The sequence below is a fragment of the Triturus cristatus genome, chromosome 1_1, assembly GCF_964204655.1.
Source record: "Triturus cristatus chromosome 1_1, aTriCri1.1, whole genome shotgun sequence".
Lineage (NCBI taxonomy): Eukaryota > Metazoa > Chordata > Amphibia > Caudata > Salamandridae > Triturus > Triturus cristatus.
In genome coordinates, this window is record NC_140579.1 from 881,439,723 (window position 1) to 881,457,979 (window position 18,257).

The 18,257-nt window shown below is 48.7% G+C and overlaps 1 protein-coding gene across 7 annotated transcripts in view; it reads left to right on the forward strand.

Annotated features, from left to right (window-relative positions):
- LOC146871232 (ATP-dependent chromatin remodeler CHD8-like) overlaps nucleotides 1–18,257 on the forward strand; it is a 2,388,691-nt gene that overhangs the window by 1,611,297 nt on the left and 759,137 nt on the right. For all 7 annotated transcript variants that reach the window (XM_085650618.1, XM_085650635.1, XM_085650640.1 and 4 more), the window contains exon 30: nucleotides 14,337–14,545. In XM_085650618.1, coding sequence (XP_085506744.1) covers nucleotides 14,337–14,545 — 209 coding nt within the window. The remainder of the gene's footprint in view (nucleotides 1–14,336; nucleotides 14,546–18,257) is intronic.

The following is an 18,257-nucleotide window of genomic DNA, read 5'->3' on the forward strand; positions in this document are numbered from 1 at the left end:
GGTGACTCCTCCCCTGGACCACAGTGCGCATGGGCATCCTCTCTATCCTCAGATTGTTTTTTTCCGCCATTGGGTTCGGATGTGCTTATCTTGACTCAAGTTAGGAAAATTTAGTTTAAGGCCAAAAGGCCTTTAGTTTTCGTCGGTACTGTTCCCGCTCGGTATCGACAGCTTACTTGCTAGTTTAGCAAACTTATCAAGTTTTTTCGGATCCGTTTAATCCGACCATCGACCTTACATCGACGATGGAATCGAGGACCCCATTCAAACCGTGTCCTGTTTGCCACGCCAAATATCCACATATCGACGTCCACCCGGTGTGCAACAAATGCCTCTCGCCGGATCACGACGAATCGAAATGTATGGCCTGTGCCCGATTCCGATCCAAGAAGACTCTCCGGAATCGACGGGCAGCGAGATTAGAAGCGCAGCAATCAGCACCGGCCCCGACCAACATCTTCAGCACCGAGGACGAAGATATTGAAAGCGTGGAAGACATAAACTCCAGCCCCGCTTCCGAACACGATTCCCGATCGGAAGACGCCGATGAAGCGCTTCTTCACAGGGAAGAAGCCGACGATGAGGTAGGAGACTACGATGAGGCCTTTGGGGCCGAAGAAGATAGCTCTGGTGAAGAGCAGGGCCTACCCGTCCAAACGGAGGCTATCAAAGTGCGTCAGTCTACGGCTCCGGGTCGAGGGATCGCCTTCGGGCCTTACCCGAGATCAATCCCACAGTTCTTCGGCCCCGCCTTCTGGCCCGGCCTCGAACATCCAGCGAGAGCCATTATTACCGAAAAAGACTGGTTTCCCTTCAACGAAACCGAAACCAATCGTCGCACCGGTTCAACAGAAACCGAAAGTGAAACTGGCAGTGGTCGGCTCGAAGACCTCCACTCCTTCGACGCCAGCCAAAACCATCGGCTCCGAACGCACAAAAAGGGATTTCGGCGCCGAACTCACTGCAGCGGATGTCGGCACCGACCCGAAAAGGAAGGCCATCGGTACCACCAAAGCGCCTCGGCCCCCCGGCACCGAAGCAATCGGCCCCGACCACCAAGGTTAAAATGGCCGCTCCATCGGAGTCCACTTCCAAGGCAGCGACTAGGGTCCAGTCATCGACGCCGTCGACCGCTACTACCTCTCCTCGACTCGATGACCCTGTGGCTCCGAAGAAGTCCATGCCTACCTCTACAGAACCACTCGGCACCAAAGAACCTTCGGCGTTCTCGGTGCGACAAGTTGCAGCGTCATTGCAACGCATCAGAGAACAGGCAGCTCCGACCCGAAAAAGACTCCAAAGGCACCTTCGGCACCAACCAACATCACTTTTGGTTTGCCGCCGTCCACAGCGCCAAAAATGTTCGAGATCCGAACACGTGTCACCCAGACAAGGTCCCCATGTACTGGACACTCTCCGACTGGGCCTTCACCGTCCCAATTCATCGACGCCGACACCGGCAGACTCATGCTCCGAAAACAGAAGGTCACGCCAGACCAGGCTTTGGACTCTTACAGAATCCCTCTAAATCAGAAACTGCCAGCAGAATCTGAACCGGTTCTATATGAACGCCTGCACACCTCCTATCCAGATCCCCAGTCCTTTTCTCCGACGCCCTCCGACACGGACGCAATGGAGGATTACATGGGTGATGATACCACCTACCCCAGGGATATAGATCCTGAGGAGCAGCAGGACCCAGATCAAACTTGGGATGACCCTGCAGACCCGGGTGCCACAACAGATACCCAGGACACGCAGCTTTACGGCGCAAAAACATCTCCCACAGAGGACACTGCTGCCTTCAATGCCCTCATAGAACGTGCTGCAGCCAATCATGGAGTGCAACTCCACTCTGACACAGTTGAGGATGACTACTTGGTGGACACTTTCGCCTCCTCAGAGAGGACTGTCAAGACTCTGCCCATGTTAAAAGGTGTTCTCAAGCCAGCAAAGGACATTTTCAAGGAAACAACCAGGGCACGGGTGATAAACCCCAGGATTGAGAAAACATACAAACCTGCGCCCGGGGACCCTATGTACATTAGAGGTCAGTTACCTCTGGACTCCATGGTGGTTGCTAACGCTCGCAAATGAGCGCACTCGCAAACAACTGGTGATGCTCCTCCCCCGGACAAAGAGTCCAAGGTGCTGGAGACCTCCGGCAAAAGGATTGCAGCCCAAGCAGCAAACATCTGGTGCATTGCCAATACACAGGCACTCCTGGCTCGCTACGATTGTTCACACTATGACACGCTAGAGTCACTACTCCAACATCTACCAGACGAGTACAAAGAGGCAGCGGAGCTCTTCATCGGAGAGGGACAACTTCTTACAAACGCATCCATTAAGTGTGCACTAGATGCTGCCGACACAGCTGCGAGGGCGATAAACACCAGCGTCATGTTACGCCGACACGCTTGGTTAAGAATCCCCGGATTCAAACCTGAGATTCAAAATAACATCCTAAATCAGCCTGTCAACCCCGACTACTTATTCGGACCAGAAGTTGACACCACCTTAGAAAAGATCAAAAAGGGCACTGACACTGCAAAGTCAATGGGGGCTCTGCAAACGCAGACATTTCGTAGTGGCTCCTTTCGTCGCCCCGGAAATAGGGGAGCGGCTAGAGGACGGGGGTCACAGCAAACGTACAATAAAGGGGGCACACCGAGTACCTACGATAAAAACAACAGAGGTGGATATCGTGGCTCCAGCACCAAGGGCAGAGGACGCGGTTACGGCAACACCAGGTCCTCACCCAAGAACAAACAGTGACGCCCTCTCCCTTCCCCCCGACCACATAACACCTGTCGGGGGGAGACTCCAGCGGTTCCTGTCCACGTGGAATACCATCACCACGGACAGGTGGGTCAGGGATGTTATCCAGCACGGTTACTGTCTCGAATTAACCTCCACTCCACCCACAATACCGCCAAAGCACCGTCCTATGTCCTCAGAGCACTTAGCATTATTGCAGCAGGAAGTGCTAAGTATGCTGCAAAAAGGTGCAATAGAGGTCATGCCCGTCCACCAGCAAGGGACAGGGGTGTACTCTCTGTACTTCTTAATACCAAAGAAGGACGGGTCACTCAGACCTATACTAGACCTGAGACCCCTCAACCACTACATTCTCTCAGAGCATTTCCATATGCTCACCCTACAGCAGGTTCTCCCGCTGCTCAGACAGGGAGACTTCCTAGCCACACTAGACCTCAAAGATGCGTACTTCCACATCCCCATACACCCGTCACACAGGAAATATCTCAGGTTCACTATTCAGGGGCAGCACTACCAATTCAAAGTCCTCCCCTTCGGTGTGACAACAGCACCCAGAGTTTTCACCAAGTGCCTAGCTACAGTGGCTGAACATCTACGAAGACAACACATTCACGTCTACCCTTACCTGGACGACTGGCTTGTTCAGGCAAAGTCAGCCCAGCAATGTGCCAACCACATGTCCCTCACCATTCACCTTCTTCACAGTCTGGGATTCTCACTAAATTACCCAAAATCACATCTCCAACCCGCACACTTACAACAGTACCTAGGTGCGACCATAGGCACTCTGGCAGCCACAGCTCAGCCAAATTTTGTGAGGATCAACAGCATGCAGGTGCTGATTTCAAAGTTCAAACCTCAACACTCCCTTCCTGCGCGAGTGTTCATGCAGTTGATAGGCATGATGGCCTCCTGCATTTTCATAGTCCCACACGCGAGACTACATATGCGCCCGCTTCAGGAGTGCTTGGCACGTCAATGGAATCAGGCTCACGGGCAATTAAAAGACCTAGTGTTGGTGAGCGGTCGGGCATACAACTCTCTGCATTGGTGGAATCCACAAAACCTTTGCAAGGGCCGACCGTTCCAAGAGCCTGTTCCGCAAATAATACTGACGGCGTACGCGTCTCTCCAGGGATGGGGAGCTCATGTACTCAATTACACAGTGCAGGGACTATGGACAATACAACAAAAGAAGATGCACATCAACCTTCTAGAACTGATGGCAATCTTCCTGGCAATGAAGGCATTCAAAGTACACTTGTGCAACAAAGTCGTGTTGATCCGGACGGACAACATGACTGCCATGTACTACATACAGAAGCAGGGAGGAACACACTCTCCACAGTTGTCTCATCTGGCTCAGAGCATGTGGAAGTGGGCCATTCAGAGGAACATATTCCTCATGGCGGAACACCTCCCCGGCAAGGACAACCAGATGGCGGATCTGCTCAGCAGACACAGCCACCAGATGCACGAGTGGGAGCTACATCCGTCAGTACTTCAACCGTACTTCCAACAGTGGGGTCATCCAGAGATAGACCTATTCGCCACAAACGAAAACGCAAAATGCCGAAGCTTCCGCCAGGTTCCCGCATCCACAGTCGCAGGGCAATGCGATATGGATGAACTGGTCCGGCAGATTTGCGTACGCTTTTCCCCCAGCGCCATTGATACCGCTGGTGGCACGTAAACTGCGACAGCACTCACTGACACTCATCCTAGTTGCTCCCACATGGGCGCGCCAGCCATGGTACACCACCTTTCTAGAACTCTCCGTGGTGCCGCATCAAAGGCTGCGGATCAAACCTGCACTCTTAACGCAGAACCATGGCGAAATTCAGCACCCAGATCCGCAACAGCTGAACCTGGCAATCTGGCTCCTGAAGTCTTAGAGTTTGGCTACCTAAACCTGCCACCTGACTGTATGGAGATCATTAAGGAGGCCAGGAGACCCACTACCAGAGCCTGCTATGCAGCTAAATGGAAGAGGTTTGTCATCTACTGCAACAACAATGACATTAACCCGCTAGACGCATCCATTCAAAATATAATCTGTTACCTTTTACACCTATACTGATGCAATCTGGCATACACCTCAATACGTATCCATTTGACCGCAATAGCAGCCTATCTCCAGAACAGGCAGCACCTCTCTTTATTCAGAGTGCCTGCCATCAAAGCTTTCTTGGAGGGACTTAAACGAGTAATTCCCCCAAGACACCCACCAGCACCGGTGTGGAACCTCAACTTGGTCCTCACCCGACTAATGGGTCCCCCCTTCGAACCTCTCCACTCATGTGAGATTCAATTCCTCACCTGGAAAGTAGCTTTCCTAGTGGCAATCACTTCGTTAAGAAGAGTTAGTGAACTCCAGGCACTAACCATTCAAGAGCCATTCATACAAGTTCACGCAAACAGGGTCGTACTTCGTACCAACCCCAAATTCATGCCTAAAGTAATATCACAGTTCCACATGAATCAAACTATAGAACTGCCTGTTTTCTTTTAAAATCCACAAAATGTAGCAGAGAGAATGCTCCATACACTAGATGTAAAAAGAGCCCTCATGTACTATATAGACAGAACTAAGGTCTTTAGGAAGACAAAACAACTTTTCATTGCCTTTTCTCCACAACACAAGGGCAACGCCATTTCCAAAGCAGGTATAGCCAGATGGATCGTTAAATGTATTCAAATTTGCTATCAAAAGGCTAAACGCACATTAACGATTCCCCCACGAGCCCATTCAACACGTAAGTTAGGGGCGTCCATGACTTTCCTGGGAAACATTCCTTTACAGGAAATAAGTAGAGCAGCCACATGGTCCACTATACATACATTTACCAAACACTACTCTGTAGATGTACACTCAAAACAGCAGGCAGCTGTAGGACAGGCTGTTCTCAAAACTCTTTTTCAGACCGCTGCAGCTGGCACTGGTGTCCGCCGCTAATAGGAGATACTGCTATGTATTCTATGCACAGATATGAATTCAGCAGCCCACATGCCTCGAACTGAATATGCTACTTACCAGTATGCATCTGTTCTTGGCATGTAGGGCTGCTGACATTCATATCGCCCACCCTCCTCCCCGGCGCCTGTAGCAGCTGCAGCTCTCAGAATTACTGTATAGCATGGTCATCACTTTCTGTATCTACTCCATCACTGCCACAATGGCGAACAACAATCTGAGGATGGAGAGGATGCCCATGCGCACTGTGGTCCAGGGGAGGAGTCCCCTATCTCAGGATACTTCGAAGACTCTTCCAGGACAACAACGTGCAAACATCCGGACCCAACACTAGGCGGCGATCTATGCACAGATATGAATGTCAGCAGCCCTACATGCCAAGAGCAGATGCATACTGGTAAGTAGCATATTCAACTTGGACGATTGGCTCTTGAAAGGGCCATCTCCTCAGCAAGTAAAGATCGACTTCCAAGTGTGCCTAACTCTACTCCGCAGGCTAGGCCTGCATGTGAATATGGAAAAGTCTGTTCGCCAGCCTACACAAGTGATCCATTACCTAGGCTCCGTCCTAGATACAAACCTAGGAACAGCGTTTCCTTCGGAGCAGAGACTTTTATCAATTCGGCAGAAGTGCGAAGTTCTTCTCCAGACATATCGCCCGACGGTTCGGCAAGTAGCGTCCCTATTTGGATCAATGGCATCTTGCATATTCCTCATTCCCAACGCCAGGCTGAGGATGAGACCTCTGCAGCAGGATCTGGAGGACAAGTGGGACCAGGCAACCGGTTTCTGGGAAGACCGGATTGTACTTTCACAAGCAGCAAAAGCGTCTGCTCTCTGGTGGACTCGTCCACGGAACCTCCTGCTGGGAGTCCCCTTCCATCAACCTGTTCCCACCCAGTCCTTGGTAATGGATGCATCGCTTCAAGGATTGGGGGCGCACATGGATTGCCTACAAATGCAGGGGCGGTGGTCCATCAAGGAGCACTCCTACCACATAAACATGTTAGAGCTGCGGGCAGTCCATCTAGCCCTGAAAGCTTTTCGGCCTTCGATCATGTCCAATTCAGTCCTCATCCAAACAGACAACATGACCACCATGTATTACTCAACAAACAGGGTGGTACGCGTTCTCGCCCTCTCTCTCTGGAAGCTCAAAAGATATGGCATTGGCTTCTAGCCCGAGACCTCTCCGTCACAGCGGTGCACCATCCAGGAGAGCGAAATGTGCGAGCAGACCCACTCAGCCGGCACTTCGAAGATCAGCCAGACTGGGTGCTAAACGACGAAGTAGTGGCAGAAATTTTCCATCAGTGGGGTCAGCCTTCCATAGATCTGTTTGCAGACCATCTAAATAAAAAGTGCCACGCCTTCGCCTCCAGGTTCCACCGTCCAGGGACGAAGGGGAATGCTCTTTTGATGGATTGGTCCGGAATATTTGCATGCGGCTTTCCTCCCCTGTCTATTTCCGAAGGTGGTGTCCAAGCTCATCCGGTCCAACATGTCAATGATCTTGATAGCCCCGGACTAGCCTCGACAATGGTGGTACCTGGACCTATTACAGCTGTCGGTGCACCCACACAAGAGGCTTCCTTGCAGGTCAGATCTGCTGACCAAGATGGACGGGAAGATCCTACATCCCAACCTTCCCTCACTGAACTTGGCAGCATGGCACCTGAGGTCCTGCAATATGGACATTTGAACTTGCCGCAGGACTGTATGCATATACTAAAGGAAGCATAGAGACCTTCCACAAGGGCTTCGTATTCCTTTAAGTGGAAGCGGTTCTACCTGGTGTGCTCTCGTAATAACTTTAATCCAACCATAGGACAGGAGGAGGTTATTCTTCCTTACCTCCTGTACTTGGCTATCCGGGTTGAAGTATTCATCGATCAGAGTGCATTTAGCGGCTATTACGGCCTATAGAAAGTCTCCAAGCCAACCTTCCTTTTTTCAACTGCAGGTGGTCAAGGATTTCCTACAGGGGTTGAAGAAATTGTATCCCCCTGTTCGGCCTCCTTCTCCTCCTTGGGAGTTGAATCTGGTCCTCTCTAAGTTGATGGGTCCTCCTTTTGAGCCCATCCATAAAGCCACGCTGCAGCATTTGATATGGAAGACCACTTTCTTAGTCGCGATTACCTCAGCGCGAAGAGTAAGCGAGGTCCAAGCACTTTACTCCAAAGAGCCATATACTATCCTTCACCACAACAGAGTAGTATTAAGGACTCACCCTGCTTTTCTGCCAAAAGTTGTATCTGATTTTCATATTAATCAGACAATTTCTTTGCCGTCCTTTTTTCCCAATCCCGCAACTCCTGCGGAAAGGTCACTCCATTCCTTAGACCTTAAGAGAGTGCTTAAATTCTACCTAGAGGGAACTAAGGTCATCAGAAAATCTGACCAATTGTTTTTAAATTATGGTTCAATGAGGACAGGTTTTCCAGCTACCAAGAGATCTATTTCCAGATGGATAGTGTCTTGTATAAAATTGGCCTACCAGCTGGCAAATAAGCCCCTATTGTTGTTGACTAAAGCACACTCCACTAGGGGGAAAGCAGCTACAGTAGCTTTCTTGCATGATGTTCTGATGGCAGAAATCTGCAAGGCAGCAACCTGGAGATCTGTGCATACGTTCACAAGGCATTATTGTCTTGAACCCGACTCCAGGGCGGATACTCAAGTAGGCCAGGCCTCCTTGAGAAATCTGTTCAGATAAGAGAAATGTCTGAATTGTCAAGTTTAGTTGTCTGAGCTGTTAATTATTATTTTTCCTTTGCCCGCAGCGGATGAGGTGAGGCTCGCTATTCTATTCTAGTGCTTATGACTATTGATAAGGATCCCCTGGAAGAGAAGGATTAGTTACTTACCTGTAATCCTAGTTCTCTTCCAGGGGTATCCTCATCAAAGTCATAAGCAACCCTCCCGCCTCCCCGGGCAAAGGATCCTTATTTTTAAAGGAATTGTCAACTCTTTGTGTTATGGCTTTGTGTCACCACAAAGAACAACTGACCTGTCACCCCTGAGGCATGATGGGAAGCTAGGGGTCATGGCTGCCTTAAAGGCTCGGTGCTAGTTTTTCTATGTTGTTATGAGTTAGCTTTCTAGCCTTTCTAGGCTGTGGTTTTCTGCAATGCAGCCTGTGAGCTGACAATGCTTTCAGTCCTATCTGAGGTGTTTGTGCTCATGCAAAGCATTAAAACGGTGTTCAAACATGATTTGCTTTTGTTTTTTCCCTGTTTTATTATGATATATTATTTATATTGGTTATATTATTGATTATATATAGGGGAGTCCTTGCAGCATTATTCAGCTCTACTTATGAAAGGCTGCATTCGCTTTTTTTATTATTTATATATGTGTGTGTGTGTGTGTGTGGAGATGCATATATGTTTATCACATATATGATTGTGTTTCCGGGGTCCCGCGCAAAAGCAGGAATATTCTAGTGCTTGTTTTAGTGCTTATGACTTTGATGAGGATACCCCTGGAAGAGAACTAGGATTACAGGTAAGTAACTAATCCTTATTTACAATGCCAATAGCTGAAACTCTCGTAACAGCACTCAAACTAGTATTCTATTAGTCAGGGCTTTAAGTGGGCCGGGTCCTGCCGGTGCTCAGCACTGGCAGTTCTAAAGAGCAGATGCTGAGACGGTCCCTATCAGGCTCTCATTTTTACCCTCACCCTCAGGGTGAAAGAAAAAAACTTAACTCTGCAGCAGTACCACCCTTCACTGCCTTTGATGCAACTTCAACAAGACTTGTTATACTTCTTTCAAAACGTCATCATTTCAGAACTGAAACATTTGCAATATTACAAAGAAGCCCTGGTTGGTGCTTATTTATCTTATGCGATTAACAACCATTGACAAAACCAACAGTCCTGACTTGTAGGCGTAATGTTACTTGTTGTATTATATATCTGGATGCAATGACACAAGCAGCAAAATGCCAGTCGGTGGCACACTATGCTAAGCACAGATGTTGTGCCTACTGTGTTTTAGGCCCTGCCCTTAATGACATCAGCTACGCCCCTTTGAGAGACCCCCAAGTTTTTACATCCCACTTAAATAACCCGGTACTAGTGGAAAGCAACGCCGCTCGTTAATTTTTAATAAAACCATACATACATCTCCATCACCCCATCAGATTTATATGAAAGGGCCAACACACCACCAAGAGTGTTTTCAGCATACCACAATTGCAACGTGTTTGCTGTGAGAAGTTGGCCTGGCATATGCTGTCTCCTAGTTATAGGGGACACCTTGCACCAGTCCAATTCGACTCTTATTGATGATAGGTTTAAGACAACCTTTAAAGAAGCTATCCTAGTGGTAGCTGTGGAGAGCAGCCTTCAGGCTAAGTCTTGAAGGAGTGTTAAGCTTATTGTTTTACCATAGATAACCTCTTGAATAACCAAATGAAAGAGTATCCCACACAGGCATATATATAAAATATATGTATTTGTTCTAAACAGAATCCCACACGTCTCTTTATGAGGCTGAGGCAAAGTTACAATTCAAACAAGCATTGATAGATACAATAAATAGCACTGGAATCATAGGGCCCCAGGGGGGGACCAAACCATACATTAAAAAAGTGGTATAAGAACCACGACAATTCTTCAGACAATGCCTAGGGCATTTAGGATCGCTGGCCTCTTAAGAATCCACCCCAGGTTATGAGGAAGGGGTCCCACGGGAGGCGCGTGCAGTGGAAATAGCTGCTATCGGGATCTCTATTAAAGCCTATGGAGAATGTCGCGGTTTGATTTAAACAGATTAAAGTCACTTCTAGCACGAGTACAAAGTTAAAACTTTAGAGTTAAGCTTTTGAGGAGCCCACTACCACGAGAGTACCGAGGTACCACTGTTACCTGCCCCAGGGAAGCCGGGTGCATAGGTCGTTTTCGATGTCGGGTCGCGGGCTGATTTTCAGTGGGAAAATGTACAAAACTGCTGCTAGCCAAAAGCGTTGATGATGCCGTGAAGATTGAAGTTGTAGATCTTGCAGAGAAGAACCTGAAAGCAGAGGGGACAGAGTCTGGGTCACGGCACAGTGACCAGGAAGCTCAAAGCAAAGAGCCCTTCAATGTCGGGTGCTTCAAGTGGAAAGAGGTGTAGCTTGGATCTGCAGCCACGGGCTCCGGGAGGCTTCAAGGAAGGCCAGCTTCGGGAGGGCGACTGTCCCACGTCGGATGAGGGTCGCTGCGGTGTTAGTGTCCGGATTGGATCCACTAAGCCTTGGCAACCGCAACCCACGCAAGATGAACAAATCACCTACTGGTGCAGACCCACGAGGTCTGTTAGAGGTCTACTTTGGAGAGACTGTAGAGCAGGCCTGGAACAACCAGGGGAACTCTTAATTGTCGAGATTGTCCTCCGCTCGGGCCCTCAAGTCGAGAGACAAGGGACCGCGGAAGGCAGCAAAATGGAGTGCGTAAAAGGGAGCCCACGGGCCACCGGAGGGGGCTAGGGCGCTGATCTTTGGCACAAATGCTGCTTGGTGGTTGGCTCAAAAATGGGCCAAAGCACAACTTCCCCACTGGTCAGGGTCGTGTGCTATGCAAGACGTGGCCGGTGTCCTGGGGTATTGGGAATCTCGGCACCCACGCGGTCCACGGTGCTCAGGTTTGCTGTGCACACTCGCTGGCCTCTGGGATGCTTAGGAAACCCACCTCGAGGTTGCTGGAAGTCGACGAAGTTCGTGAGAGCAGCGAAGTTCCAACCGGGTCACTTGCAGTGTTTCAGGTGCCTGCCAAGCAGGGGGATAACTCCTTTATCCCAAGGGATATTTCTTCCATCAGCTGGGCAGCAGCAAGTCGAAGGTCAAGACTGTAAAGTTCAAGATTAATCTGAGGCTCTGGGGCCACGTTATTCACCTTTATCCCCAAGATTAGGGGAGTGTCCAGAGTAGTGTCCACCAATGAGAGGTGAGGCGGGAAAGGGTGGCTACACCCTCTCCCCTTTGTGTGTTTCCCGCCTGGGCGATGGGCAGGATGCCCCTGAACCGGTTCCAGGCGGTGTATGCAGAATGTAGGCGCTGTAGCTGCCTACGTGCAAATCTGAAAGGCAACACCCACCCTGTTCCAATCCACATTATCCTGTCTGGGGTGATGCTAGCACCTCCCTGCCACAGGAACCCTATTGTCCAGCTGGCGAGGCTGGGATTTTCCCCAGCAACAGCCAGCCAGAGTAGTGTGGGTGGTGGGTAGTAGCCATTTTGTACTACATGTGCACTTTTAAATTGGTGTCTGAATTCTGCCGCTTTTCCCATATCGCCCCTCTAGCAGGGGGGAATCGTACCCTCATGCCCATGGCTGGACTGGGGGTAGGATTCCTGCATGTTTGACACCAAACACGATATGGTTCTGTGTAGCCATTCTCAAATTATCACGCTATCGCGATAGACTTATAATGCGGTTAAGAGTATATGGTATGGCTACACTACAAACAACCCAGCAATGATTTTACGAGGGTTGCAGAGAGGCCCTACTCAGGTAGGGGTCCCCCCTCACACATACCTCAGCACCCTGCCTTGTAGGATTAGCAAGGCCTGCTATAGGGGTGACCTATGAGAGTATATGTGTTGTAATGGGGTGGGATATAGGGTACCTATATCCCTGTAAGGGGTGCTAGCACCACCTTACCCAGACTACAGTAGTGGTCTGGTGGTGTCAGTTTGTATGGCTGTCCCAGGGTGGCACAATAAGTGCTGCAGCCCTGGTAGGCCTACTGAGGGACCCATGCCCTGGGTACCTAGGGTACCATCTACAAGGGACTGTCAGGGCATCCTCAGCATCCAATTGGGTTTGTACCTAGGGTACTCACATCAGTTTTAAGGAGAAAGCAGATAGGCTGGGGTCCTGGATAGCAGGATCCCTGCCAGACTAGTCAAAAACCACTCAAATACCAGGCAAAAAGTTGGGGGCAACCATTAGTCAGATTCCACCTTCCTACATTTGCCAAACCCCCATGTGGAGCAAACTAAGCAAAACGTAGACTTCCTAATTTTTGACCAGCTCTGTTGCATGCCTGTGAATAAAGATAATTTCATAATCCTAAAATCGTGATTTATTTAGCCGTATTTGTATGCCGAACCTAGAACAAGGTATCCGGAGGATATCACCCGTGGTGTCAGCGGGCATGCCAACTAGTGCACAGTTCTGCTTTGAACTCCACACCATAAATACGGTAATTAAGACGCCAAAAGATTCTAGATGTGTGTTGTCCCTAAGGAATTCGAAGCGTTACCTAACACAACTCTATAACAGGGCGCCTTTTTCCAAAAGTCAGACGCACAGATATAAATAAGGACGAAAGCACCTGTACCTGATGATTACACTCCACAGAAGAATCAAACAACTTTAGTGCAACTGCCCAATGAGTAAATGGCATGGGTGTGCGGGTGACGACACCTACCTTGGCGTGCATAACGTTGCGGGTGGCTGCGGCCAGGTCCTTCAGGCTGCCCTGGGGTGCAGGGCCGGCGAGCCCCCGAGCCTTGTCTCAGGCTCTCCGAGGCGCTCCCGCCGCCCTGGGCCGTTGTCGGATGCCGTCCAGGAGCTGCAGCAGTAGGATGTTGGACGGCAGGACGTCCACCCCACATGTATAAGGACCCGGCACACCAGGCAGCACAGCTCCCGGCGGGAGGTGACGATGTTCTGCAGGCAGCGGCGGCAGAAGGTGTGCTGGCAGGGCAGCTCCCGGGCCGTGGTGTCCAGCCGCTCCAGGCACACAGAGCACTCCAGCAGCGACGGCTCGTCCATCCCTCCATCGCCTCTCCTCGCTCCACCACGCCCTCTGCGCTCCCGTCTCCTCTCCTCCTCCTCTCGGGTGGCTCTCTGCGGTCCCTTGGAAGTGCAAAGCCAAGATGCCCCGAGGAGCATTTACACCAGCAGCCCAGACCAGGCATCACTGCCAGTGCCATGCCAGGCACCGCCGGTGCGGCGGGAGGCAACTCGGAGCAGAGAATCACCCAGAAAGAAAACACATGACGCCATGACGTATTTGCTCTGCTTTTTCTGACGGGGACGGCCTCGCCTGCTAAAAGGTTTCTTGTCTTTATGGGGCCATGTGTTTGGCCCCATAAAGATAAGAAACCTTTTGCAACGAACGCAAAGCAGGCGAGGCCGTCCAAATGGGACAGCCGAAAAGCCGAGCGAATATGTGACGAGGAGCTCTTTTCCAATGGCTGGCCACCGTTTAGCATAAACGGTAATGGCTGGCCACCGTTTAGCATAAACGGTAATGCCTGCCAATGGAAAAGAGGGGTGGGGCTTAATGCCCTATACTAAAAAAGCCCCACATCATTAAATCCCGCCAACGAGACTGCGCATGCGCGCAGCCTACGCCAGGCGAGACCTAAAAAACTTACATTGGACTGTTAGTAAATGTATGCTTTTTTGGCTAAGCGTTATATTCTCTGCAGCAACTATAAGCCTATGTTTTGTGTGTTTTATGTAACTGAGTCTTACTAGTCATGTAAGTGTTGAAACTCTCACTTATATTGGGTGGTGCTGTGGGATAAAGAATCCAATGCTCAATAGTTTTTTCTCTTTCTTGTGCTCTCTCCTTGATCAGGTGGACAAGGCGAGAAGAGTCTGAATTCTATCGAGTAGTGTCTTCATTTGGGGTGGAGTACGACCCAGACACCCAGCAGTTTTGCTGGGATCGCTTTCGCTCTTTTGCTCGTCTTGACAAAAAGACGGATGCCAGCCTTGTGAAGTACTTCCTTGGTTTTGTTGCTATGTGTCGGCAAGTTTGCCGGCTTCCCCCAGTAGCAGGAGACGGTGAGTCATGTCCTTTGTCTGCCTGTTTACACCATGCTCTATATGCGTTCTTGCAAATTGATTTTTAGACTTCCCCATCATGAAAACTTATTAGTTAAATACTGAACTGTCCATTTGAGAGATTTTGTAGCCATCAATTAATAAACAATATTTTAAAGTTACATATAGCAGATGAAAGCAGGTGGTGCTAGATGCAGCAACATCTTTGTGAATAAGGTTACTTATGTTCCTTATTCTTTTTTTTTTTCTTCATATTGAATTTTTGTGAGCCTTTTCTTAAGCAAGTAGCAGTTTATTGGGCAGTATCATATGTGAATGAATAATTGAAGGTTTGTAAAGCATTCAGCTATACAAAACAGGGTGTCCCTGCGCTAAGGACAAGTCTCCAAGAGGAGGAAGGGTTAGTTATTGTTAAACAGCCAGGCCTTGTTTATGTAAGTCATTCTCTGTAGTAGAAAATCGAATATTCACAACGAGAGTGTTCCACAATTTGGCAGCCAGAACAGCAAAGTGCATAACCAGTATTGGCCTCAAGCAACTTGTCTCCGACCCTTCCCACATCACTGGACACATGCTCAACCCCTTCTTCATGTCCCGCGACAGTCAAGTGCAACCACGTCTCACAGCTCACCTGGAGTTGTTTATATTTACATAGTGTGGCTAATCACCCTTAGTGGGCACAGGGAGATAAAGTGATTTACTCAGAATCACAGGATGTTGTGCCAGTGCCAATACTCAAACCCATATCTTCAGCACCCAAGTCGGCAGCTTTTGCACTGGCACCATGCCCCCCATATCCACACGCAGAAAATGGTAAAAGATACCAGTGAAACAATTCTCTCAAACTCCCACCTCCCAGATACAACGTCCAACCCAGAACAGGCTTTGAAGAACTTCTCCTAGTGGATCACAGAATGTGCCAGCACAATTGTCCCTGCCAAGCCAGCCAAACCCAAAGGACCTGCCAGAGGAGCCAGCTGGCTTACCCCAGAGCTGAAATCCACCAAATGCAACTGCCGGCAACTAGAAAGGAAGTTGCACACCGGCATGGAGACAGCAGACCAAACCATCTACAAGAGGGCACTCAGCCAGTACCACCACCTGCTGAACAAAACAAAGAAGAACGCCCTAGCAGACAGCATAGAAACCAGCACAAACCAAATAAAGTGGCTGTTATCCATCCGATAGTTCTTGAAACCCACAGCCACTGGGAACTATATCACCCCCTCCCAAGAACCGTGCAAGACCCTGGAGGACTTCTTCCATGACAAGATCTCAGTCATCTACGAAAACTTCAAACTTCAACCCCATGTCGCCGACGGCATCAGCCTGCTGACACAAACACCAAACACCTGCTCACCCAGTGGGTCCCTCTCACAACTCCGGCCCCAATCTCCATCATGAGCTCCATGCACTCAGGAGCACCCATGGACCCCCTGCTCCCCCCCCAACCCCATCTTCAACTTTGCGAGCTAGTTGACAAACTCAAAGTCCTAAACACCTCTATCACCTATGTTTCCTTCCATGAGGACTGCAAACACGCCAAAGTAAAGCCCTCCCTGCAGAAACATTCCTCCAACTCAGCAGAACCAAATAACTACAGACCCATCTCCCTTCTCAACTTTCCAGCAAAGGTTCTCAAGAGGGCAATGAACCAGCAACTCACGAACACCTGAAACGCAACAACTTCCTGGACTCCTCTCAATCTAGATACTGAGCAAACTACAACACCAAGGCAGCCCTGATCGCAGTCATCGACAACAGCAGAGCCCTCCTGGTCCGCGGCGAAATGGCAGCCCTCATTCTCCTGTACCTGTCAGCCACCTTTGACACCATCTCCCATCACATTTTGATAAACAGACTCTACCATATCTAAATCCAGGATGATGCACTCAAATGGATCGCCTCGTACCTCACAGGAAAAACCCAGATAATCCATCTCCCATTATTTACCTCGGAACCCAAGTAGATCTACAGCGTCCCGCAATGATCATCCCTCAGCCCCCCACTCTTAAATGCTTGCATGACCCCCCCTGGCTGACAGTCAGATTGCACAGACTCAACATAATCTCCTACAGACGACAACCAGCTCATCCTCTCCCTCCTCACACACACCTCCCGGACTCCTGAAGCAACAGCTGAGGACGTTCCTTCTTAAACCAGGCAGCCAAAGCTTGGAACAAACTTCTCCTGCACCTCATGACCTCCTCATCGCTCCAGGAATTAAGGAAAGGACCCAAGACGTGGCTGTACGAATGAACAATTACCACAAAGCAGTCCAGCTCCATGAAACCATCACAGGTGAATTGCTGCACTCTATAAATCCCAGAATGGTTGGTTGATTGAGCATGCTGGACAACCTGTGTTTAGGGATAATACAGACTTTGACCTAGGAGGATTTAAGGAGTTGCAAGGAGATGTACCAATGAAATAAGGTCCAAAGATAAGACTGGCCTTTACCAGTAAGTAACTCAACAATTATGAGAGAGAGAACCTGCTAACAAAAAGGGACAGGGCTCAGAATACATAAACAATAAAAAAAAAAAAACAATCCCTTTCTTGAGAACGATCTTATTTGTCCAACACACTATTAGTCTTATTGTGGGGAAACATTCATACAACTCTCAATCATATCATCATCTACATACTGAATCCTGATTGATGCACAGATGTCTCACTTTATTATCAGAAAGCAATAAAAATACAGTTAATAAAAGTATATTTTGTACCACGATACAGAAAAATCACACTTTCATTTCAAAATTCTCTTAAAACACTGTGCATACTAAGTATATCATCACAGTATATTAAAAACAATATTAAAAATGATATGTCTGATTAGAACAAGTTTCTCAATCTTTGTTATTCACATCCTTGTTCATCACTGATATAAGGAGGAAACATTAATAGTGCTAGTTACTCTGATCTTGATACAAAAATAAGAACACCCCTTATTTTCAGACAGTAATCAATCACAGAAATGTCAGGTTGTATATCTCACAAAAATTTCAAATTAGATATGTAGGGAAGGGGGTTTCTGTTGCAGTAACACCCCCCAAACACACTTTTTGCCAGATTACTTTATTTTTTTATTTTCTTTATTGAGGTTTGCAAAGAACAGTTGTTCTGATAGTGCATGATAATGTGTAGCACTTCAAAACCATGAAATACAATTATGACAATAAAAGCCATATCCCAACTATAAACGGTACAAAGGAGCAGTTCCCGAAAAGATAGATTATTCACAGTGTGTTACATCAATTATATATCTATTATAACAATTCCTGCCCTCACAGTTGGCGTTTGTGCTTGCCCCAGTGTAGAGAAATTTGTTGTTTTGCAATGAGCAAGGCGATTGCTGTGAACCTCCGGACACCTTTTTTTTGAGGTTGAACATACTCCAATAATGATGTCAATGGTGTGGGTTGTACAGTCTGCTCTACCATGAGAGTTGAATGCAGAAAGACCACCCCCCAGTATGCCTGCACTGGTGTGCAATTCCATGCAAGGTGTGGGAAGTCCACCTTATCCAGTATTAGGGTATCTTTCATAGATTCACATGCCTGAATCATTCCCCGTCGTCGGGAATGGGAGTCACCGGTAAATAACAAAGTAATGTCCAGAAGACATAAGACAGTCATAGGCCTCAGAGGCCTTAGCTTAGTAAGCTATCCACGTCCTTATGTAAAAAGGACCAAATTTTTGGCCAGAG